This window comes from Dendrobates tinctorius, unplaced genomic scaffold (assembly GCF_039654945.1).
Source record: "Dendrobates tinctorius isolate UK_male_01 unplaced genomic scaffold, ASM3965494v1 ptg000070l, whole genome shotgun sequence".
In the NCBI taxonomy this organism is placed as follows: Eukaryota; Metazoa; Chordata; class Amphibia; order Anura; family Dendrobatidae; genus Dendrobates; species Dendrobates tinctorius.
Window position 1 is genome coordinate 97,497,836 of NW_027361738.1, and position 25,468 is coordinate 97,523,303.

At 47.3% G+C, this 25,468-nt stretch overlaps 1 protein-coding gene across 2 annotated transcripts in view; it reads right to left on the minus strand.

Moving 5' to 3' along the window:
• VIPR1 (vasoactive intestinal peptide receptor 1) overlaps positions 1-25,468 on the minus strand; it is a 236,336-nt gene that overhangs the window by 187,064 nt on the left and 23,804 nt on the right. For both annotated transcript variants that reach the window (XM_073582198.1, XM_073582197.1), the window contains exon 2: positions 14,145-14,238. In XM_073582198.1, coding sequence (XP_073438299.1) covers positions 14,145-14,238 — 94 coding nt within the window. The remainder of the gene's footprint in view (positions 1-14,144; positions 14,239-25,468) is intronic.

Below are 25,468 nucleotides of genomic sequence, written 5' to 3' on the forward strand. Positions count from 1 at the left end.
TTGGCCTTGGCAGCCGCTGCCTGGCACTGGCTGCTCCAGGTAAGTTTATCATTAACTAAGATCCCCAAGTCCTTCTCCATGTCAGATTTACCCAGTGGTTTACCGTTCGGTGTGTAATGGTGATATTGATTCCTTCTTCCCATGTGTATCACCTTACATTTATCATTGTTAAACTGCATCTGCCACCTTTCGGCCCAAGTTCCCAACTTATCCAGATCCATCTGTAGCAGAATACTATCTTCTCTTGTATTGACTGCTTTACATAGTTTTGTATCATCTGTAAATATCGATATGTTACTGTGTAAACCTTCTACCAGATCGTTAATAAATATGTTGAAGAGAAGAGGTCCCAACACCGACCCCTGCGGTCCCCACTGGTCACAGTGACCCAGTTAGAGAATATACCATTTATAACCCCCCTCTGCTTTCTATCACTAAGCCAGTTACTTACCCACTCACACACATTTTCCACCAGACCCGGCATTCTCATTCTGTGTACCAACCTCTTGTGTGGCACGGGATCAAACGCTTTGGAAAAATCAAGATATACCACATCCAATGAATCACCTTGGTCCAGTCTATAGCTTACCTCTTCATAAAAGCTGATTAGATTGGTGTGACAGGAGCGATTCCTCATAAACCCATGCTGATATGGAGTTACACAGTTATTCTCAGTGAGATCATCCAGAATAACATCCCTCAGAAACCCTTCACATATCTCACCAACAATAGAGGTTAGACTTACTGGCCTATAATTTCCAGGGTCACTTTTAGAGCCTTTTTGAATATTGGTACCACATTTGCTATGCGCCAGTCCTGTGGAACAGACCCCGTCGCTATAGAGTCTCTAAGTATAAGAAATAATGGTTTGTCTATTACATTACTTAGTTCTCTTAGTACTCGTGGGTGTATGCCATCCGGATCCGGAGATTTATCTATTGTAATCTTATTTAGCCGGTTTCGCACCTCTTCTTGGGTTAGATTGATGACCCTTAATATCGGGTTTTCTTTGTCTCTCGGCATTTCATTTTCCACTGTGAATACTGTGGAGATGAAGGTGTTTAATATTAGCTTTTTCCTCCTCATCTACAACCATACTTTCCTCACAATTTTTTAATGGGCCTATACTTTCACCTTTGATTCTTTTACTATTGATATAGGTGAAGAACAGCTTGGGATTAGTGTTACTCTCCTTAGCAATGTGCTTCTCTGTTTCCTTTATGGCAGCTTTAATTAGTTTTTTAGATATAGTATTTTTCTCCTTATAGTTTTTAAGAGCTTCACCGGTGCCATCCTGCTTTAGTAGTGTCAATGCTTTCTTGTTTCTGGTAATTGCCCCTCTTACTTTTTTGTTAGCCACATTGGGTTTTTCCTATTTCTTGTCTTTTTATTCCTTCAAGGTATAAACCGCTTACAGCGCCTATTAAGGATGTTCTTACACATTTACCATTTATTATCTGTATTCTTATTTCTGAGGACATTGTCCCAGTCACCAGATTAAGGGCATCTCTAAGCTGGTCAGACTTTGTCTTCCTAAAGTTCAGTGTTTCTGTGACTCCCTGACATGTCCCCCTAGCGAAAGACAAGTGAAACTGTACAATATTGTGGTCGCTATTTCCTAGATGCCGACGACCTGCAGATCTGTTATTCTGTCTGTTAGTATTAGGTGTAAAGTGCGGCTCCTCTGGTTGGATTCTGCACCAATTGTGAGAGAGGATTATTCTTGGTTATTAGCAGAAACCTGTTGCTTTTATGGGTTTCGCAGGTCTCTGTTTCCCAGTTTCCGGGTTGTTAAAGTCCCCCATAACAAGGGCCTCATTATGGGTTGCAGCTTCATCTATCTGCCTTAGTAGTGAACTTTCCATGATTTCTGTTATATTTGGGGGGTGTAACAGACCCCAAGGAGAATTTTGTTACTATTTTTCCCTCCATGTATTTCGACCCATATGGACTCGACCTCCTCATTCCCTTCGCTAATCTCTTCCCTTGAAGTGGACTTTAGACAAGACTTTACATAAAGACAAACCCCTCCTCCTCCTCTCCGATTTTTACAATCCTTCCTAAACAGACTGTAACCCTGTAAGTTAACTGCCCGGTCATAGGTTTCATCTCACCATGTCTCGGTTATTCCCACTATGTTATTGTTACCTGTAGATGTTTCTGCTTCTAGTTCTTCCATCTTGGTTGTCAGGCTTCTGGCGGTTGTGATCATGCAGGTTAGAGGATTTTGCTTTGTTCCAATCTCCTCCCTGTGGATTGTTTTATAAATTTTCTTAGCTCCCTTCTGAGTATGTTTTCTTGGATCTTCTTTGCTACACCTCATATCATTCATCAGTATAATATCTGGTTTCATGTTCGTGTCTAACGTTCTTCTTCCCGTCCCCTCTTCTTCTAGTGTAACGCTCTCCTGATGAGTGTAGCGAGTCTTCTGGGGAATGTGTGTTTCCCAGGTTTGTTGAGGTGTAGTCCGTCTCTGGCGAGGAGTCCGTCGTACAGGTAATTCACACCGTGGTCCAGGAATCCGAATCCTTGTTGTCTGCACCATCGTCTTAGCCAGTTGTTCGCATCAAGGATCCTGTTCCATCTCCTGGTGCCATGCCCGTCTACTGGAAGGATAGAAGAAAAAACTACCTGTGCATCCAGCTCCTTTACTTTCTTCCCCAACTCTTCTAGTCCTTGCAGATTGTCGGTAGGTCCTTCCTTGCCGTGTCATTGGTGCCAACATGTATCAAAAGAAATGGGTGGACGTCCTTGGAACTGATGAGCTTTGGTATTCTATCGGTCACATCCTTGATCTTCGCACCTGGGAGGCAGCATACTTCTCTTGCGGTTATATCCGGTCTGCAGATGGCTGCTTCTGTGCCTCTCAGTAGTGAGTCTCCCACCACTACCACTCTTCTTCGCTTCTTGGCTGTACTTTTTGTTGTCGCTTCTGGGTGTTGCTGTGTGCCCTTTTCTTCTTTGCCTGCCGGTAGTGCCTCATCCTTAGGTGTACCATCGTCATACTCCGCAAGGCCTTGGTATCGGTTTGTCAGTTGTGTGGTTGGTGATGTCTCTATGGTCTTCTTGCTTCATTTAGCAATCCTTAAAGTTAAGACTGGTTAAAGGGTCGACAATGACTTTTAGGATTGCTACTTCCAAAAGGTGGCGCTAGAGTTGTAGTCCTCTTCCTCTCTGAAGAGGCAATTTGCCAAGAAACCCCATTGTGATCCATCACTGTGTATTTCTACCATATTAATGTTAGGTCACAGCTCACCTCAAGTCCAGATACTAGTAATGACCACAAATGACTCCGAGGGTCACAGCGACTCTTAATTATCACCTGGATTCTCCAACGATGGTCAGAACTTTTAGAACTTTTTACATGGACTGATAACGATGGTTCACGATCAGTGCGAGAAACGTTACCAGCTGGTTAATGAGAAGCGTAAAACTACCTAAACAATAAAATCAGTGGCAACATCTCTATAGTAAAACAGAAGCCAAGACCCGTCATTACCGGAAATAATGTCTCATCCTGGACGAGCCCCCAATTTTGTGATCTTATTAACACGTTTGTTCGACGAGCCGTTACGTCCATTCCAACTTCCATTCTCTGACTATGTGCTGTAGGTGTCAGGCTGCTGCAGTGCGGTTACGAGAAACCTTCACCAGGAGTGCTGGTGAGGGGAAAGGATGCACTCACAGCGTAGCACCGAGGTGCAGCAGCGCAGCAACCACTAGATGGCGGAAGACTAGTCAGACAAGCCGGGCCAGAAACAGACAGGGAACGCGGTACCGGAGAAAGCAGCAATACAAGTGGTCAGAAGCAAGCCAGAAAAGTCAGAGCCGGTCGGGAACAGGAGCGCCAGAGATGGAGAATAGTCAGATAGATCCGAGAACAACCTGGGTCAAATACCAAAGGGTCGTAGCACGGAGAGCAGACACTAACACTAACAAAGTAACGGGAGGGGACAGGGATGGGAGCACAGAGAGAGGGCAGAGGACAGGGTGTAACGGGGTCAGCCGTTCAAGCCAGAGGCAGGAACTATAACTGACGCTGCCTGCCATCTGCGGCGGAAAGAAATAGCCAAACAGATCCTAAAAAGAGGCAGGGAAAATTAACCCCTGCATGACCAGGTCTGGAAGAGGATAACAAAAAGTAAACCCTGACCTGGATCATGACAGTAGGTCAGTCTACGAGCCCAGCAGATATAGGGGGGGACTGTGAAGATTGGCACCTTTATGCCATTGCTGCCATGAGCCGGTGCAGCTCCTCTAGGTCCAGGCACTAATTCTACTTTATGTGCAGGAATTCATAGTGGCCACAACTTGTAAGAATCATGACTGCACCTCATAGGCTTCTCTCGGGAGCGGCTCTACAATCACGTCCTACTTGAGATGATAACAAAGATATTCGTGTTTCCAGAACCCCCGGCGTGTTCTCGTGTTGTCGGCACAGGAGTGTTTTGTTGGACGGCAGCAGAGAGTCTTCTCTACCTCTACAATGTATGTCGAGGCTTCGGCAGTCAATATCAGAGAGCAAATATTTGATCATGGGATAATCGGGGAAAATAGCAACAAGATTTCACGTCTCCAAAGTCTTTGTCTCATGAATGGAAAGATGGATTTAGGGACGTGAAAACAACGTAACTCCTAATTAATCGTCTGACTTATGTAATTGGAATTTATATTGTAAGTGGCTTCATGTGCAAATAAATCTATAAGGATGGGCTAAGAGAAAAGTGACAGAAGGACGGCATGAAACTCTTTGCGTTGTTGAGTTTCTCTAACTTTCTTGCTACTTTTACTTTTTGTGCAATTAAAGCTGACAGTTTAGGGTTCATAACCAGACAACACATTAATACTGAGTATAAGTGGTGAGAAAAGACTGATATAAGTAGCACATAGAGTCACAAGGATGTCACGTCAACTTGGAAGATCTGGAGTAAGACGGTCACGTCAGCTAATGAATCGCAGGTCTTTTTTAGAGATGGTGTGATTTGTGTCTCATATTAACTGTATTAAGTTTCCTCTGGTGCTGAAGAGGTTAAAGACCCTTTCTATGATGGTCAGAAACATGCTACTCCATTTCAGCTGCTTCTGATCTGGTCATTACCTCTTTCTGTATAAAATGGTCAGAACTTCTTGTCCGTGCCGGTGAAAGATTCGCATTCCTGTGCAGTGTGCTAAACGTAAGTGGTTGTAGTAGAGTTGAGTTGTTGTAGTAATGTTCTCTGGTTTGCTGTAGTACAGGAGCTTCTCATAAAATTAGAATATCATTAAAAAGTTAATTTTTTGGATAGTGGAGTGGAAGGAAAAAGTGTGGTAGAAAAAGTTGCACAAGCAACCGGGATAACCGCAGCCTGGAAAGGATTGTTGAGAAAAAGTCATTCAAAAATTTGGGGGAGATTCACAAGGAGTGGACTGCTGCTGGAGTCATTGCTTCACACCACACACAGACGTATCCAGGACATGGGCTACAAGTGTCACATTCCTTGTGTCAGACACTCGTGACCAATAGACAACACCAGAAGCGTCTTACCTGGGCCAAGGAGAAAAAGAACTGCACTGCTGTCAGTGGTCCAAGGTCTTGTTTTCCGATAACAGTAATGTGTCATGTTGGCCCTCCTGTCATGAACTCATTTTCTGCTCCACCAGTTGAGAGTTCCCCTTCCGTTCTTCCTCTGGTGGTGACAGGAGGTAGTGCGGTTGGTTTAAGTGGTAGTGATCTGCCACCTGATGTGGAAGATAACAATTGGATCTCTGGAGTATCAGACTGGATATAAGACAGCCGACGCCCTATCCGGGTGCTGGTGATTCAGTCTGTTTCTCAGGTCCTGGACTTCAGCTCTCTTCCAGTCTTCTCAAGTTAAGTTTGTTTTTTACTAATGTTCACACTTGCACTTGTTGGTCAATTCAGTTTGTTGTGTAATCAGCCTGCCCCTGCTGGGGCTAAGCTGAAATTCCACTCCTATTAATCAGTATTTGCCAATCTGCTTTTTGTCCCTTATTAGATTGGCCTCTTTTTTGCTCTGTCTCAGAATATTTCAGAGTGCTGATATAGGTTTAGAAGTCTAGTGACTTCAGGGTTAATTTTGCTATCAGAAGTGTTGGACAATATTTTTGTAGGTTGTTTTTGGCAGACTGCAGACAGTGTCTTTCCTTTTCTGTCCTTTTTAGTTAGCCGGGCCCCATCGTTTCCTCAGCCTATTTTCCTGCTTTTGTTTGTGTTTTCATCTTGTTTCACCGTCAATACATGTGGGGGGCTGTCTTTCCTTTGGGGTCTGCTCTGGGGCAGTTAGTTTTCCTCTTTTCCTGCTTTAGGCTTTTGTAGTCCTCCAGCTGTGACAAGGCGTCTAGGACCAACGTAGGAACGCTCCATGACTGCTGCTAGTTGTGCGGTTAAGATCAGGGATCTGCAATCTGCATAGTTTCCAACTTCTCTTGTTTTCTGAGACTTAGCTTGTTGTCTTGTTTTTCCTCCTCAGTTTCCCATTCATAACACCCTCCGTTCCACCACGAAATTCACTAAATCCAATCTGGGAACATCCCGAAACGTGGTGTCGTGGTGTGACTGTGCACTTGTGGATGGGGTTGTATAAATCCTGTCCTCTTTAGTCTGGGACTTTCCCAAATTTAATTGTTTCTGGAAAAATCAGGACCAGTTGGCTCCTATGGTTTTACGATTGGCTATGCCCAAAAGTGGGCTCGAAGAATCGTAGCGATGGTGATCAAATCGTTGCCGCAGAGACCAATTTCTTTTTTTTATCTTCATAGATAAATATTTTTTGTAAAGCGGAAATGATACAATATGTTTCCCTTAATACCTCATTGGAGGAAGATGAGATTTTGGACCTTTGAAATGTTAGAAAATAATTTTTGTCTGAAGCGCCACTGAAAACTCTGCAACAGACACACGGATAATTAGGATTTCACACCTCTACTATGGAGGGTTACATTGTGGCATATTTTAGAGAGAATGTTAGTTCAGGGTCACGGCGTCTGTGTCCCATTATTTCCCATGATTTACTTATCAGGCGCTCGCTCTGCTCCCTTCGCTGTATGAGAGGCCGCCATTCTACGTAAAAACATTGTAAAAGTGTCGAAACTATTGCTGCTCCCGATCCCTCACCGAACGCAAACCTGCTAACACGGCCGGGTGCGTGCGTGATCTTACCGGAAAAGACACGGTGCACATATGACGCACACATACCTCCTATATACTGGACACATGACGCACTGACGCACACACACCTCCTATATACTGGACACATGGTGCACACATACCTCCTATATACTGGACACATGGTGCACACATACCTCCTATATACTGGACACATGGTGCACACATACCTCCTATATACTGGACACATGGTGCACACATACCTCCTATATACTGGACACATGGTGCACACATACCTCCTATATACTGGACACATGAGGCACACATACCTCCTATATACTGGACACATGGTGCACACATACCTCCTATATACTGGACACATGACGCACTGACGCACACACACCTCCTATATACTGGACACATGGTGCACACATACCTCCTATATACTGGACACATGGTGCACACATACCTCCTATATACTGGACACATGAGGCACACATACCTCCTATATACTGGACACATGGTGCACACATACCTCCTATATACTGGACACATGACGCACACATACCTCCTATATACTGGACACATGGTGCACACATACCTCCTATATACTGGACACATGGTGCACACATACCTCCTATATACTGGACACATGAGGCACACATACCTCCTATATACTGGACACATGGTGCACACATACCTCCTATATACTGGACACATGACGCACACATACCTCCTATATACTGGACACATGAGGCACACATACCTCCTATATACTGGACACATGGTGCACACATACCTCCTATATACTGGACACATGAGGCACACATACCTCCTATATACTGGACACATGACGCACTGACGCACACACACCTCCTATATACTGGACACATGGTGCACACATACCTCCTATATACTGGACACATGAGGCACACATACCTCCTATATACTGGACACATGGTGCACACATACCTCCTATATACTGGACACATGACGCACACATACCTCCTATATACTGGACACATGGTGCACACATACCTCCTATATACTGGACACATGGTGCACACATACCTCCTATATACTGGACACATGGTGCACACATACCTCCTATATACTGGACACATGGGGCACACATACCTCCTATATACTGGACACATGGTGCACACATACCTCCTATATACTGGACACATGGTGCACACATACCTCCTATATACTGGACACATGGTGCACACATACCTCCTATATACTGGACACATGGTGCACACATACCTCCTATATACTGGACACATGACGCACACATACCTCCTATATACTGGACACATGGGGCACACACACCTCCTATATACTGGACACATGGGGCACACACACCTCCTATATACTGGACACATGAGGCACACATACCTCCTATATACTGGACACATGGTGCACACATACCTCCTATATACTGGACACATGGTGCACACATACCTCCTATATACTGGACACATGAGGCACACATACCTCCTATATACTGGACACATGGTGCACACATACCTCCTATATACTGGACACATGGTGCACACATACCTCCTATATACTGGACACATGAGGCACACATACCTCCTATATACTGGACACATGGTGCACACATACCTCCTATATACTGGACACATGACGCACTGACGCACACACACCTCCTATATACTGGACACATGGTGCACACATACCTCCTATATACTGGACACATGGTGCACACATACCTCCTATATACTGGACACATGGTGCACACATACCTCCTATATACTGGACACATGACGCACACATACCTCCTATATACTGGACACATGGTGCACACATACCTCCTATATACTGGACACATGAGGCACACATACCTCCTATATACTGGACACATGACGCACACATACCTCCTATATACTGGACACATGAGGCACACATACCTCCTATATACTGGACACATGGTGCACACATACCTCCTATATACTGGACACATGGGGCACACATACCTCCTATATACTGGACACATGACGCACACATACCTCCTATATACTGGACACATGAGGCACACATACCTCCTATATACTGGACACATGGTGCACACATACCTCCTATATACTGGACACATGACGCACACATACCTCCTATATACTGGACACATGGTGCACACATACCTCCTATATACTGGACACATGGTGCACACATACCTCCTATATACTGGACACATGGTGCACACATACCTCCTATATACTGGACACATGGTGCACACATACCTCCTATATACTGGACACATGGTGCACACATACCTCCTATATACTGGACACATGGTGCACACATACCTCCTATATACTGGACACATGACGCACACATACCTCCTATATACTGGACACATGAGGCACACATACCTCCTATATACTGGACACATGACGCACACATGCCTCCTATATACTGGACACATGGTGCACACATACCTCCTATATACTGGACACATGGTGCACACATACCTCCTATATACTGGACACATGGTGCACACATACCTCCTATATACTGGACACATGGTGCACACATACCTCCTATATACTGGACACATGGTGCACACATACCTCCTATATACTGGACACATGACGCACACATACCTCCTATATACTGGACACATGGTGCACACATACCTCCTATATACTGGACACATGGTGCACACATACCTCCTATATACTGGACACATGGTGCACACATACCTCCTATATACTGGACACATGGTGCACACATACCTCCTATATACCTCCTCCATGTGCAAACCCCAGGCCCATTATTGGTCAGCTAGTTTCTGCTCCTTGGTGCTCCTGTCATGATCGGGCAGCTGCACAGGCGGTATGTCCGCCCCGGTACATGTCCGTCTATCCCTCGGCCCCGCACTCACTCCACTGCGCTATTTCTGCATGTGCATCAGCGCCAATTAACAACTTTCTTAAAAGCCATAAATGTAACACATTAATAGAAGTGGAGACGTGGCACAACGTGTCCGGAGGGGAGAAGATTCAGACCTGAACATCGAATTCAGTAATCATCATCAGCCAGTGATCAGAGGAGCTGAGCTCAGCACCGGGCCGGGGGCCGTCGTGTGCCCCCCCAGAGGTGCTATCTGCAGCCATTAGGCATATGGACAACAAAGCAAACACAATCAGGAGAAGGGCCTGGGTCGGGGACCATTAGAGGAGGACCTGGAGGGGCAGGAGGGGACTCCATGGATTAATGTGCTTTACACCCAATGGTTGTGTGAAAACAAATCAATCATTTCCCGGTCTGGTGGCCACTTCTCTCCTCAGCCCTCGTTACGATAACACAATTGATGGATACGCGCTTTCCAGGGTAACAAAAAGCAATTAAGATTAAGTGACCATTTCTAGGAGTTTGGTCTCCTGGGAAATTTGGAAATGTTCTGCCGAGGAGAATTGCAAAACGTTTGGCTTCCTGCAGGGTAAAGTCCTCACGTGTGGTCCCTGAGGGAAATAAGGCCAAAAAAGGCTGAAAATCGGGGCCGGCGAGGGATTTTATGGGGAATGAGAGATACAGAATTCCTTATACTTTAATGGTCCAAACTCTGGGACAAGAGGGCAACACGGAGATTTACCCTTCCGCCTCACTAATTGTTAGAGACGAAGGACAGCCAAACATGTGAAAACCATACAATAAGCATCAGAGAAACGGACAGTTTTCCAACTCAAAATTTTTAGCCATAGCCAAGAACATTTTTGCATCTGTGGCCAATCCCTGCCCATCTGCCTCCTAGCGCCTCAGAAACCAGGGAGCAAAATACATTCTGATACTGCTCATTTCTAAGCGGTTTCAGAGGTCATAAGCGTCTATAAGGTTTCCGACTGTTACCCAAGTCTTCTAAAGACTCTATGTATACAGAAATACATGATAAGATCCTGTCTGCAGCCACCACTAGGGGGAGCTCCCTGTATACGGAGAGAGATGATAAAATCCAGCCTGTAGTCACCACTAGGGGGAGCTCCCTGTATATGGAAATACATGATAAGATCCTGTCTGCAGCCACCACTAGGGGGAGCTCCCTGTATACAGAGATATAGGATAAGATCTTGTCTGCAGTCACCACTAGAGGGAGCTCCCTATATACAGAGATACATGATAAGATCCTGTCTGCAGCCACCACTAGGGGGAGCTCCCTGTATACAAACATACATGATAAGATCCTGTCTGCAGCCACCACTAGGGGGAGCTCCCTGTTAACGGAGATAGATGATAAGATCCTGCCTGTAGTCACCACTAGGGGGAGCTCCCTGTATGCGTAAATACATGATAAGATCGTGTCTGCAGCCACCACTAGGGGGAGCTCCCTGTATACAGAGATACATGATAAGATCCTGTCTGCAGTCACCACTAGGGAGAGCTCCCTGTATACAGAGATACATGATAAGATCCTGTCTGCAGCCACCACTAGGGGGAGCTCCCTGTATATGGAGATACATGATAAGATCCTGCCTGTAGTCACCACTAGGGGGAGCTCCCTGTATACGGAGATACATGATAAGATCCTGGCTGCAGCCACCACTAGGAGGAGCTCCCTGTATACAGTGATACATGATAAGATCCTGTCTGCAGCCACCACTAGGGGGAGCTCCCTGTATACAGAGATACATGATAAGATCCTGTCTGCAGTCACCACTAGGGGAGCTCCCTGTATACAGAGATACATGATAAGATCCTGTCTGCAGCCACCACTAGGGGGAGCTCCCTGTATATGGAGATACATGATAAGATCCTGCCTGCAGCCACCACTAGGGGGAGCTCCCGGTATACAGAGATACATGATAAGATCCGGTCTGCAGCCACCACTAGAGGGAGCTCCCTGTATACAGAGATACATGATAAGATCCTGTCTGCAGTCACCACTAGGGGAGCTCCCTGTATACAGAGATACATGATAAGATCCTGCCTGCAGCCACCACTAGGGGGAGCTCCCGGTATACAGAGATACATGATAAGATCCTGTCTGCAGCCACCACTAGGGGGAGCTCCCTGTATACAGAGATACATGATAAGATCCTGTCTGCAGTCACCACTAGGGGAGCTCCCTGTATACAGAGATACATGATAAGATCCTGCCTGCAGCCACCACTAGGGGGAGCTCCCGGTATACAGAGATACATGATAAGATCCTGTCTGCAGCCACCACTAGGGGGAGCTCCCTGTATACAGAGATACATGATAAGATCCTGTCTGCAGTCACCACTAGGGGAGCTCCCTGTATACAGAGATACATGATAAGATCCTGCCTGCAGCCACCACTAGGGGGAGCTCCCTGTATACAGAGATACATGATAAGATCCTGTCTGCAGTCACCACTAGGGGAGCTCCCTGTATACAGAGATACATGATAAGATCCTGCCTGCAGCCACCACTAGGGGGAGCTCCCGGTATACAGAGATACATGATAAGATCCTGTCTGCAGCCACCACTAGGGGGAGCTCCCTGTATACAGAGATACATGATAAGATCCTGTCTGCAGTCACCACTAGGGGAGCTCCCTGTATACAGAGATACATGATAAGATCCTGCCTGCAGCCACCACTAGGGGGAGCTCCCTGTATACGGAGATAGATGATAAGATCCTGCCTGTAGTCACCACTAGAGGGAGCTCCCTGTATACAGAGATACATGATAAGATCCTGTCTGCAGTCACCACTAGGGGAGCTCCCTGTATACAGAGATACATGATAAGATCCTGCCTGCAGCCACCACTAGGGGGAGCTCCCTGTATACAGAGATACATGATAAGATCCTGTCTGCAGTCACCACTAGGGGAGCTCCCTGTATACAGAGATACATGATAAGATCCTGCCTGCAGCCACCACTAGGGGGAGCTCCCGGTATACAGAGATACATGATAAGATCCTGTCTGCAGCCACCACTAGGGGGAGCTCCCTGTATACAGAGATACATGATAAGATCCTGTCTGCAGTCACCACTAGGGGAGCTCCCTGTATACAGAGATACATGATAAGATCCTGCCTGCAGCCACCACTAGGGGGAGCTCCCTGTATACGGAGATAGATGATAAGATCCTGCCTGTAGTCACCACTAGGGGGAGCTCCCTGTATACAGAGATACATGATAAGATTGTGTCTGTAGTGACCACTAGGGGGAGCTCCCTGTATACGGAGATACGTGATAAGATCCTGTTTGCAGTCACCACTAGGGGGATCACTTTGCACCTAATTTGTAGCACATAATATGGCTTTGTAAAATATGATGTAATCACAGAAAATATTATTGACTAGCCTAGAAATAATTAGTATACTGATAAATATTTACATATAATGTGCAAACATATATAAAGTGCTAGTGCAATATACAATAGGCAAAAACATCATTATGTGCAAAAAAGCAGTATTTGTGCAAAATGCAAACTTGCAAAAAAGAAAAGAAAATGGAAACACAAGGAAAAAGGTTTTTTTTTAGGTAAGGCTAGAAGTGCAAATGTAAACCAACTACTATGTTATTTATCTATTATCTATCTATATCTATCTATTTCCTGTGTTCCGAACTCCATCAATAGAAATATACTTCTCTGCACACCAAATTCTAGACCCGATTTTATCCTCAGTTATCTGAAGCATGGAGGTCTAGACATCCATTATTGCAGTGACGTGTCTTTGGCTCGCTGTACCAGTCACCTCTTCCTCCCTTTTGGTGCCAAATGGTGAGAAATAAGATTCTTTTTCCAACTAATTTGAAAAGTCTTAAATTCTAGGAAAATAATTGTTTCAAGTGACAGATCTCCAGATGTGAAATCCCAGACATGTCCCACCAGAGCCTCCCGGAAGATTTGTGTGTCTACACTCTACCTACGAGACAGTCCTCTATCTATATATTACTGCCATATAGATTATACTTAGAAAATGCTCACACTGGCCAACTCATAAGAACCCACCAGTCACAACAATATTATCTATCTATCATCTATCTATCATCCATCCATCCCGGTAGGCCTCCGTTGGTTAGCGCTTAGGCCGTGTCTCACCTGTGGTCTCGTTGTAGTAGTCGGGGTGGTCTATGCACTCGTTGCGCTTGTGGTCGATTAGCTGCATAATGTTACATTCTGGCACAGATTCAATCTGAAAACACAAAAACCACATGTGAGGCGTTTTATCATCCTGGAGAAGAAGTGACAATCTACAGCCAATATCCCCCCTCGCTGTCCATGATCCCCTCATCCCCAACACACTGGAGCCATTAGAGCAGATGACGGCCATGATCCGGCTCCAGGCTTCCCCATGTGAGCGCCATCTCTCCGCTGAATATTTGTCCGGTGACTCGTGATCCGTCACTTTGTTATGTGGCAAGTGAAGATGTCAAGATCCGTCCTGGAAGGCGCGAGGAGACATTTGCATAATTGCATAATAACAAACTTCATGCAAAACAAGTAATCTGCATATTAAATCCTCTCTGCACCGTGACGGATCCCAGAGTCCGGTGACAGCGCAACATAACACATGGGGATTTAAAGGGAACCTGCCCCCCCCAAGAAGGATCATTCCATCCTAGGAGACCCCTAGGAAAGCCCGACTAGGGCAATCCACAGATGATGTTGAGGCCGCACAGACTGTATAAGGCTAATCCCAGAGAGACATCACGACTATGAGGAGCGTGCCCAAACACCATCAATTCCTCCCATTCCCTCCTACACATGCATGTACTGAGCACGCATGTATGTTCAATGTGCAGGGCAGAGTAAGCCATCGCCAGAAACATCTGCCATCGCCTTATCCTTCCTGATAAAAAAGGATTGGGGGATGATGGTTGTCCGGTGCTGCCAAAATCCTCTGGTTCGGCCAGCATCACTCCTCGGTGCCCTTACCGGCCACGTGGGCTTTGTGCCATGCAATTAGTCTAAGCTGTGGTGCGTTCGAGGAGTCAGTCGCCTCTTCTGGAAAAAATGACTTTAGTGCAAATCTTATGTGCAAACCGCTTCTTCATGTGAGGACACCCCTACGATCGGCGCCTCCAGCTCGGCTGCGGTGCATGTTGGAGACGGCGGTGGTGGGAAAGGATTTGGCCATTTTTCATATAACAACACAAACAATTTCATTTTCTCAGCTTGATTACTCTCCCTGTAGGTAGATGGAGCCGGCACGGTGCTCGTAACATGCTGCTGCACAGGGCGCAGCCTCCAGCCTCTCCTGGGCCTTCACCTGCATTTGTGGCCTCCCACAATTTTTCTATTAGCCTTTAGCTTAAAACAGAAGGGATCAGGTCATGCGTCCTTCTGGGCAAGGCATGCTGAGACATGTAGTCACCAGACCTACAGTGGTGAAAATAAGTATTTGATACTCTGCCGATTTTGCAGTTTCCCCACCTACAAAGAATGGAGAGATCTGTAATTGTTATCATAGGTGCACTTCACCTGTGAGAGACAGAATCTAAAAATAAATCCAGAAAATCACATTGTAGGATGTTTACATAATTAATTGCATTTTATTGCATGAAATAAGTATTTGATCACCGACCAACCAGCGAGAATTCTGTCTCTCACAGACCTGATAGTTTTTCTGCAAGAAACCTCACTACTCTGCCCTCATTACCTGTATTAATTGCTCCCATTTGACATCGTTACCTGTATAAAAGACACCTGTCCACACACTCACTCAATCACACTCCAACCTCTCCACCATGGCCAAGACCAAAGAGCTGTCTAAGGACACAAGGGGCAAAATTGTAGACCTGCACAAGGCTGGGATGGGCTACAGGACAATAGGCAAGCAGCTTGGTGAGAAGGCAACAACTGTTGGTACAATTATTAGAAAATGGAAGAAACACAAAATGACTGTCAATCTTCCTGGCTTTGGGGCTCCATGCAAGATCTCACCTCGTGGGGTAAGGGTGATTCTGAGAAAGGTCAGGAATCAGCCCAGAACTATACAGAAGGACCTGGTCTATGACCTGAAGAGAGCTGGGACCACAGTCTCAAACATTACTGTTAGTAACACACTACGCCGTCATGGATTAAAATCCTGCAGGGCACACATGGTCCCCCTGCTCACACCAGCACATCTTCAGGCGCATTTGAAGTTTGTCAATAATAATAAATTTTATTTCTATAGCGCCGACATATTCCGCAGCACTTTACATTTCAGAGGGAATGAGGGCCCTGCTCGCAAGCTTACAATCTATGAGGAAAGAGGTAGACACGAAAGGTGGGTGGTAACAATTGCTTTTATTATTTTTATTGCTTGGACCATCCCTAGTATAAGAATCGAGTGTTCCTGTTGCTGCATGAACCAGTTAACAGTCTAAATATGTAACAGTACAGACACAGAGGGCTATTAACTGCCTAAAGCATGTGGGAACATGATGCGGGGAACCTGGTTATGGTAAAAATTTTGAATGAGCCACCCAGGGATAGATTAGGTTAATGTGTTGAGGCGATAGGCCAGTCTGAACAAATGTGTTTTTAAGGCACGCTTAAAATTATAGGAATTGGGGACTAATCGTATTAACCTGAGTAGCGCATTCCAAAGAATTGGCGCAGCACGTGAAAAGTCTTGGAGACCGGAGTGGGAGGTTCTGATTAATGAGGATGTTAACCTCAGGTCATTAGCAGAACGGAGGGCACAGGTAGGGTGGTAGGCTGAAACAAGGGAGGAGATGTAGGGTGGTGCTGAGCCATGGAGGGCTTTGTGGGTGAGGGTCAGGTATGGACTTGAGCTGAAATTCAGCCCTCGCATTTGAAATCACACAGGTCCATGGTGTGCCCGTTCCCAAGCTCCAGATGGGATATATTACTAATATTACCTTGGATGGAGGAAAGCAAGATTTACTACAAGACAAATATTTCTAATGATACCCGTGGTCTGCTGGGGTAAATGAGTCAGCATCTATGTGCTCCTTCACAACTCTTAACAGTATGAGTGTCTTGAGATCAACAATTTTGTTAACAACGTTGCAAGCAAAGGCAGCCCATGACCAGACAGGACCTTCTGGCATTTGCCAGAATTGCCAGATGGCCAGTCCAGCCCTGGTGAGGGTAATAAGTTTATACTGAATTCTGGAGTGGATGGGTAACCAGTGTAATGACTGGCACAAGGTAGAGGAATCGGTGTAACGATTAGCGAGGAATTTGATCCTGGCTGCAGCATTCAGGATGGATTGGAGAGGGAAGAGTTTGGTAAGAGGAAGACCGATTAGAAGAGAGTTACAATAGTCCAGACGAGAATGAATAAGAGAAACAGTAAGTGTTTTTGTTGAGTCGAAAGTAAGAAAAGGTCGAATTCTAGAAATGTTTTTGAGGTGCAGATAACCAACTGGATGATCCAGAGGAGGCATGGGAGAAGATCATATGGTCAGATGACACCAAAATAGAACTTTTTGGTATCAACTCCACTCGCCGTCCCAACTGTGAAGCATGGTGGGGGAAGCATCATGCTGTGGGTGCCTTTCTGCAAAGGGAACAGGACGACTGCACCATATTGAATGGAGGATGGATACGGTCATGCTCAGTTAGAGCATTGAAGATGGGTCATGGCTGGGTCTTCCAACATGACAATGACCTGAAACACACAGCCAGGGCAACTAAGGAGTGGCTCTGTAAGAAGCATTTCCAGGTCCTGGAGCGGCCTAACCAGAATCCAGACCTGAACCCAATAGAAAGTCTTTGGAGGGATCTGAAACTCAATGTTGCCCAGTGACAGCCCCAAAACCTGAAAGATCTGGAGAAGATCTGTGTGGAGAAGGGGGCCAAAATCCCTGCTGAAGTGTTTGCAAACCTGGACAAGAAATGCAGGAAACGTCTGACCTCTGTAACTGCAAACAAAGGTTTCTGGATCAAATATTAAGTGCTGTTTTTCTATTGTATCAAATACTTATTTCATGCAATAAAATACAAATTAATTATGTAAACATCCTACAATGTGATTTTCTGGATTTTATTTTTACATTCTGTCTCTCACAGGTGAAGTGCACCTGCGATAAAAATTACAGACCTCTCCATTCTCTGTAGGGGGGAAACCTTGCAAAATCGGCAGAATATCGAATATTTATTGTCCCCACTGTATAACTTGCAGAACTGAAATAACTTCTCCATCAGTGAAGAAACTAAGTCACAGTTATCATCAGGGGATCAGGACATTGTAATAATGTGGAGGAGGTCAGGGTGTACCAGGAATGATCTGATTTGTCACAGCTGAGGGTTTGTTACCATGATACCCAGTCTTTTCTGTCCTGGTATTTTGTTACAATGTATCAGCGCAGGTCGCAGGTGTCTGGACACAGATGTGAGAGGGCTCACAGGTTCTTACACTCTGGCTGTCTCCTTTCTTTCACAACAAGCAGAGATCTTGAAGCTGAAGAAGAATCCGCAGATTCTATCAGAATGATATTAACTAATAATCTCCTGGTTAGCGGTGACGTCAGTCGTGTCCGCACCATGTAATCCGCTATCGTGTGTGTGATCAACACTCGCAGCCTCGACAAACACGACGTTACCATCAGCAAATAGAACGCAGAGAAAAGAGCAGGATTCCCTCCCGCCGTCCTCGGCCGTAATTTGTTTGCACGCGGAGCAATTAGTTTGGGTGAATACAGAGAGGCGCGACGGATTTAGCGAGCGGCACTTTAGGAAAATAAAAGGAATGTTGTTTTCATACTTCTTATTCCAATAAGACGGCGGGACAAGCCCCGGCCTGCCCTGTCCTGCCCCGGCCTGCCGGCCCCCCAGGGTCAACATAAACAGCCTGAGGATGGACGTCAGTACCATGGTCGCAGGATCAAATCCCTGATGGTTTTTTTTATTATTATTTAATTTTTAAATCAACGTGAAGTGCAAGAAGTAGAAACGAGGCACATCGGAGGCGAGACGGGACCCTGCGCCATGTGCATCCGGCAATGTGCACCAGACCCTGCACCGTGTGCACCAGACCCTACACCATGTGCACAGGAACTTGTGCCAAGTGCATCAGACACTGCGCCATGTGCACCGGACCCTGCGCCAAGTGCAGCGGACCTTGTGCCGTGTTTGCCGGACCCTGCTCCGTGTGCCCCGGACCCTGCGCCATGTGCACCAGACCCGGCGCCGTTTGCACCGGACCTTGTGCCGCGTGCACTGGACCTTGTGCCGCGTGCACCAGACCCTGCACCGTGTGCACCAGACACTACACCATGTGCACAGGAACTTGTGCCAAGTGCATCAGACCCTGCGCCATGTGCAGCGGACTTTGTGCCATGTGCACTGGACCCTGCACCATGTGCACAAGACCCTGCGCCAAGTGCACCAGACCCGGCGCCATTTGCACCGGACCTTTTGCCGTGTGCACCGGACCCTGCGCTCCTGTAATTGTCCCTGCGCCGTGTGCACTGGACCCGGCACCGTGTGCACCAGACCTTGCGCCGTGTGCACTGGACCCTGCGCCAAGCGCACCAGACCCTGCACCATGCAAACCGGATCCTGCACCGTGTGTACCGGACCCTGCACTCCTGCAACAGACCCTGCACCACGTGCCCGAGACCCTCCAAGGTTGCAATAAAGAGCAGTAGTAGGAGACGCTCACATAGAGTTCTTTTTGCTGTTTTTTTTTGGACAAACTCTGCAAAAATGATAAGATGTTCAAAATCTCAAGTTATAATTGGATTGTTGGAGAGTTTCAGCTCCAAAAACAGCAAAATAAAAAAACTTATTGCGAATGCACCAAAGGGTATGTTCACACTGAGATTTTGGAGCAGAAACTGAATGGAAATTCTCCAGATCCTGGTCAAAATCGAAAAAAAACCAAAACTGAGTTTCCGCTCAGTTTCTGATCCAAAAACGTAGCAAAAAGACTTCAGGCCTCTTTAGATATCTGATTTTTTTCATGTATGAGGGTATCGGACCGCTGCCTCTGATCAGAGTTTGGGACGAGTGTCAGTGAAAATCGGACCATATTCAGATGTCATCCGAGCGCGGTCTGATTTTCTCACGGATCCTTTGACTTTCATTGCCGATTTTGACTCGACCCTTGAATCATGTGTCTGATATTTGCTGCAGATCACTCGGCCCGAGGAAATGAAATCAGACATGTGACTGGCCCCATCGAATAACATGGATACGAGGGTCATCCGTACAACACGCAGGTAGCGCTCATGCGCCCCCGGGAAGGCTCAGCCCGTCTGCCGGCGTCAGTGTGCACGCCGCCTTATTGTAGCAGGCGGCTCTCTGGACGAGGCTTTTCAGCCGGGGATTTAGCGCCCAGTTTGGGGCATTTTCCACCAGAAGAAGCTTCAGAGAAGGGACATAACGTTTCTTTTTTTGCCACCAGGAACTGTTGAAAACCTGAAGCAGAAAAAGCCGAATAGACTGAAAACGTGAGAAGCGCAAACTGGTTTTATAATTGAAAAACTCTTCTTTTCTAATGTTTTTAATGTAATATTTTGAGCATATTTTTAGCGCGGATCCGCTGCAATAAACTCCTCAAAAGGCTCGGTGTGCACGTGTCCTCGGGTGGTGACATCCGCGTGTCCGGGGGGCTACGGTTGTGGCGCCCCTGAGGGTTCAGTCGCCACAGATGTACTGCACCTCCTCCTGAGATGTGGTACCCCACCATCCAGGTAAGGTGGAGACACCTGACCACACTCCAACACCTGCATCCCACACAGCACAGTAGTGTAGCAAAGCACCCTTTGGTGGCTCACTGCTTGGAACACGAAGCGTGCTGGGAGGCGGGTGAAGCTTAGCTGGCACCAAAAGAGCGGGAAGAGTTTAGGATTTAGTCAGTCAGTCAGTCTGACAGAGTCAGTGGAAGAGAGAGGACCCCCTGAGTGGGATGGATGAAAGAAGTGCTGCAGCCGACCTCAGTGTCCTGGGTCCGCTGGCACAGGAAAGGAACATTGATGGAAAGCCTGACTCTCCATAAGAAAGAAGGATTAGTATGGAACGTAAGAAGAGGAGGACTAAGGAGTAGGGTTAGAAAAGAACCCTTCCCAAGTTCACAGCGCAAGGCCGGGGTCCGGTCCCCGAGGTTGTATGGATACTAATGGTCCTGCCACAGACACCGGAGGAATAGAAGTTGTCACCACTTTATTCCCACACAAGACTTGGGGGCACAACAGCAACGTGAGTGAGCCGGGACTAGGTAGTAAGGAGTCCCCGAAGCAGGCTACAGCTGTCTGCCGTACAAGTAGAGTTCATAGGAACATCGGACAGGAGGAACTCCAGTGTAACTCAGGACTGTGAGTACTTCACTATAGGCGCAAGAAGGGAGACGTTCAGAAAAGGCACATATGTTGGCGGAGTGTTGGAAGGGAGCACTTCATCTTGCCTGGAGGTTGGCTGAGCCCCTGACTCGGAGGACACAGTACGGATGCGGGCACCTGTATGCACAACAGACTGTGAGTAAAGCTTTGGAACTACATGCTCTGGTGTCCTCCGCTTATTCCTGCGCCAACCCACTCAGCACTGCTACATCTTTGTGCCTAACACTGCACCATCCACATCTCCCCTCACCGTCACTTCACCTACTCTGCCCGAGGACTACAGCCTTGCCTGTGGAGGGCTATACCATCATTGCTGCACTACACTATCTGTCCCAGAGGATCTGCTTGAGGCGTCGGCTTAACATCTTCATTGCCGAACACCACAGGTGGCGTCACGAATCATCCACTCATAAACTTTATTCCATCACTTAACCCCTTTACATGGGCACCCAGGGCCATGGACCGGGTCACCGCTGCTGTGACATTCCCCTCTGAGAGACCGGCCCGGTACCGAGTACCCCACGGCCCTGGGAGGGCGACCCAAAACTTGGCGTCATGAACAGGATGACGAAGCCCGGTGCCACCGGGTTCTGTGTGCCTGAGTTTTATTGGACTTAAACATTGCTGAAAATGTGCAGAATAACCAAATTAATAGACTGTAAAATGGACTCTCAAAATGGCCGCTGGCGCGGTGAAGAAGGGCGTGACAACATGGGTGGTCCTAGGAAAAGACCGCGAACTGTCCTGGGCCTGCCCTGCCTCAACTTCTATGCAACTGCAACATGGCCCACCCCCCGAGGGGTTCGGATACTGGCCTGGTATGGAGGAGTAGGAAGAAGACGCCGCCCCCAGAAGGAGGAGCGAGAGCCGGTGGCGGGAAAAGAGGCCAGGAAGGAGGAACGCCAGAACGCCATGATGGAAGGAGGAGGGAGGCCCGAACAGTGCAAGGAGGTTGAGCTGAACATCCCCAGCGCATTGGCTGAAGGCTCCGATCCGACTTCCACAATGAACTGCCAGCAGCTGGAGGACGAGATTGCTCAGCTGACCCACCGTCTGCAGTTGAGACAGGAGGCTCTCTGGATCATGAACTGGCAGCACCCCCGGGAGGGGCCTAAACCATCGGTACCTCCATCACTGGTACCTTCACCCGCAGTACCCATCGCTGCTGCACAAGATCTCCCCCAGGCAGCACCTGTGGAACCTACGGCCGCTGCCCTGTCACCGGCGGCGCCTGTCTCCATCTCCACGCTGCAATCACCGCTGAGCGCGGCCTGTCATGAGGAGTTCCCTGGGGGCCTGGAGGCTGAAGCGGAGGAAGTTGAACTCCTGCCTGGACCTGACGCGGCTGTGCAGGTCCCACCGGAGACCCCTGCGGACCCGGAACCGCCATCTGCCCCGCCATCGTCTCCGATCTTGGGACGGGCAACTCTAGTGAACATCGTGCACCGCCGGGAGGCTCCAGGTATGACAGCCACCCCTGCCAACGGGTTACCCCCTGAGTTTTCACGCACTGCGGCTGGCATGCTCGAACTCCACATGGGACAAATGGAAGAGCTATGCTCTCAATTTGGAGACACTAAGCTGACTGCGATGGGGAAGTGGAAGAAATCCCTGCTGAAAAGAGTGAGACTGGAGCAGACACGTCCCATTCGGCATCTTGTAGGTTCGGTAGAAGGGTCTGAACAGCAGACGAGTATTAATATGCATCATGGGTTCCCTGTTCCACAGATTCCGAACCCTCGCCTTTCACCCTATCAGCGGCCACAGACATCGGTGCCACCAGACGTTAGGCCATAAACAAAGGCAGCAGCACTGCTAACTGTGGTGCCACCTGAAACTGGGGAACAACATCTATTGGTACCAGCTGCAACTCCTGCAGAATCATTGGCAGCAGATATACCACCAGCAGCAGCTGAAATGCCACCCTCACAGGCAGCAGTTCCACCAGCTGCTATTCCATCTGCACAGGCAGCCACTAACCTAACTCTTTGGGAGAGGGAATTCCTGCAATTTGTGGACAATCAGCAAGAAGAGGATGTCCTTCAGTTCTCCCCTGGAAGCAGCCCAAGCGACCAGCTTCCACCACCCCAGGAGGGGACCATCACTGAGAATTAATAACTAACTGTTACCCAGGAGGGTATAGGCACCGTTATGCCTTCATTTGTTTTTGTTTTGTTCATCATGTTGTTTTTCTTTTGATTCCAGTTTGCCCAATTTCTTAGGCAGTCTTTTATATTTGAACTGTGGAGATCATGGACAATGAGTGATTCAGAACTGTCCTGTAAATAGTTGCACCTCTTAAGGTGCCTTCTCTTGGTTTTACATAGACCTGCTTTAATAGGGACATTTCAAGACATCTTGGCTGGATCAAGGTCTACTTTACATAATTGCACTTAATAATAATGTTTAGCATTTTGATAGAAAAAGTAAATAGTGTTTAATAAAGAAATAGAACAGATTTTATATAGGAACAGTGAATGTTCTACAGAGTTTAGACTCATGTTAATGTGTGAATAAAGATGAAAAATTTGAATGAAGATTTGAAAATGCAGGTGACGAACCAGTCATCGGCGGCTGTCACCTAGGGTCTAGAAGTAATAGTAAAAAGGTGAAAGAAATGTGTTAATGATAATACTTGAACTGGTAGTGAGTTTACTGACAATAGCACTTTACTTAGGTGCTATATTTCGACATAGATAGTTAGTTAAATTGTTTACAACATTCAAGAGTGAGTGCCTCCCACATTGGGAAGTTTAGATAAGTATTGTTTATTAAGCATTCAAAAATTTTTGTATGTTCCTTGGTTTGTCTAACTTTGTTTCACTTGCAGCCCACGGACGTGCTGTGTTTAACGGGGGGGTATGTGGCACCCCTGAGGGTTCAGTTGCCACAGAGGTACTGCACCTCCTCCTGAGCTGTGGTACCGCACCATTCAGGTAAGGTGGAAACACCTGACCACGCTCCAACACCTGCATCCCACACAACACAGTAGTGTAGCAAAGCACCCTTTGGTGGCTCCCTGCTTGGAACACGAAGCGTGTTGGGAGGCGGGTGGAGCTTAGCTGGCACCAAAAGAGCGGGAAGAGTTTAGGATTTAGTCAGTCAGTCAGTCTGACAGAGTCAGTGGAAGAGAGAGGATCCCCTGAGTGGGATGGATGAAGGAAGTGCTGCAGCCGACCTCAGTGACCTGGGTCCGCTGGCACAGGAAAGGAACATTGATGGAAAGCCTGACTCTCTCCATAAGAAGGAAGGATTAGTACGGAACGTAAGGAGAGGAAGAGAACAAGGACCAGAGTTAGAGGAGAACCCTTCCCAAGTTCACAGCGCATGGCCGGGGTCCAGTCCCAGAGGTTGTACGGATACTAATGGTCCTGCAGCAGACACCAGAGGAATAGAAGTTGTCACCACTTTATTCCCACACAAGACTTGAGGGCACAACAGCAACGATAGTGAGCCGGGACTAGGTAGCAAGGAGCCCCCGAAGCAGGCTACAGCTGTCTGCCGTACAAGTAGAGTTCATAAGAACATCTGACAGGAGGAACTCCAGTGTAACTCAGGACTGCGAGTACTTCACTAAAGGCGCTAAGAGGGAGACGTTCAGAAAAGGCACATATGTTGGCGGAGTGTTGGAAGGGAAGACTTCATCTTGCCTGGAGGTTGGCTGAGCCCCTGACCCGGAGGACACGGCATGGATGCGGGCACCTGTATGCTCAACAGACTGAGTAAAGCTTTGGAACTACATGCCCTGGTGTCCTCCACTTATTCCTGCGCCAACCCATTCAGCACTGCTACATCTTTGTGCCTAACACTGCACTATCCACGTCTCCCCTCACCGTCACTTCACCTACTCTGCCCTGAGACTACAGCCCTACCTGTGGAGGCCACACCATCATTGCTGCACTACACCATCTGTCCCAGAGGATCTGCTTGCAGCGTCGGCTTAACATCTCCTTTGCCGAACACCACAGGTGGCGTCACAAATCATCCACTCAAACTTTATTCCATCACTTAACCCCTTTTACATGGGCGCCCAGAGCCACGGTCCGGCTCACCGCTGCTGTGACATTCCCCTCTGAGAGACCGGCCCGGTACCGAGTACCCCACAGCCCTGGGAGGGCGACCCAC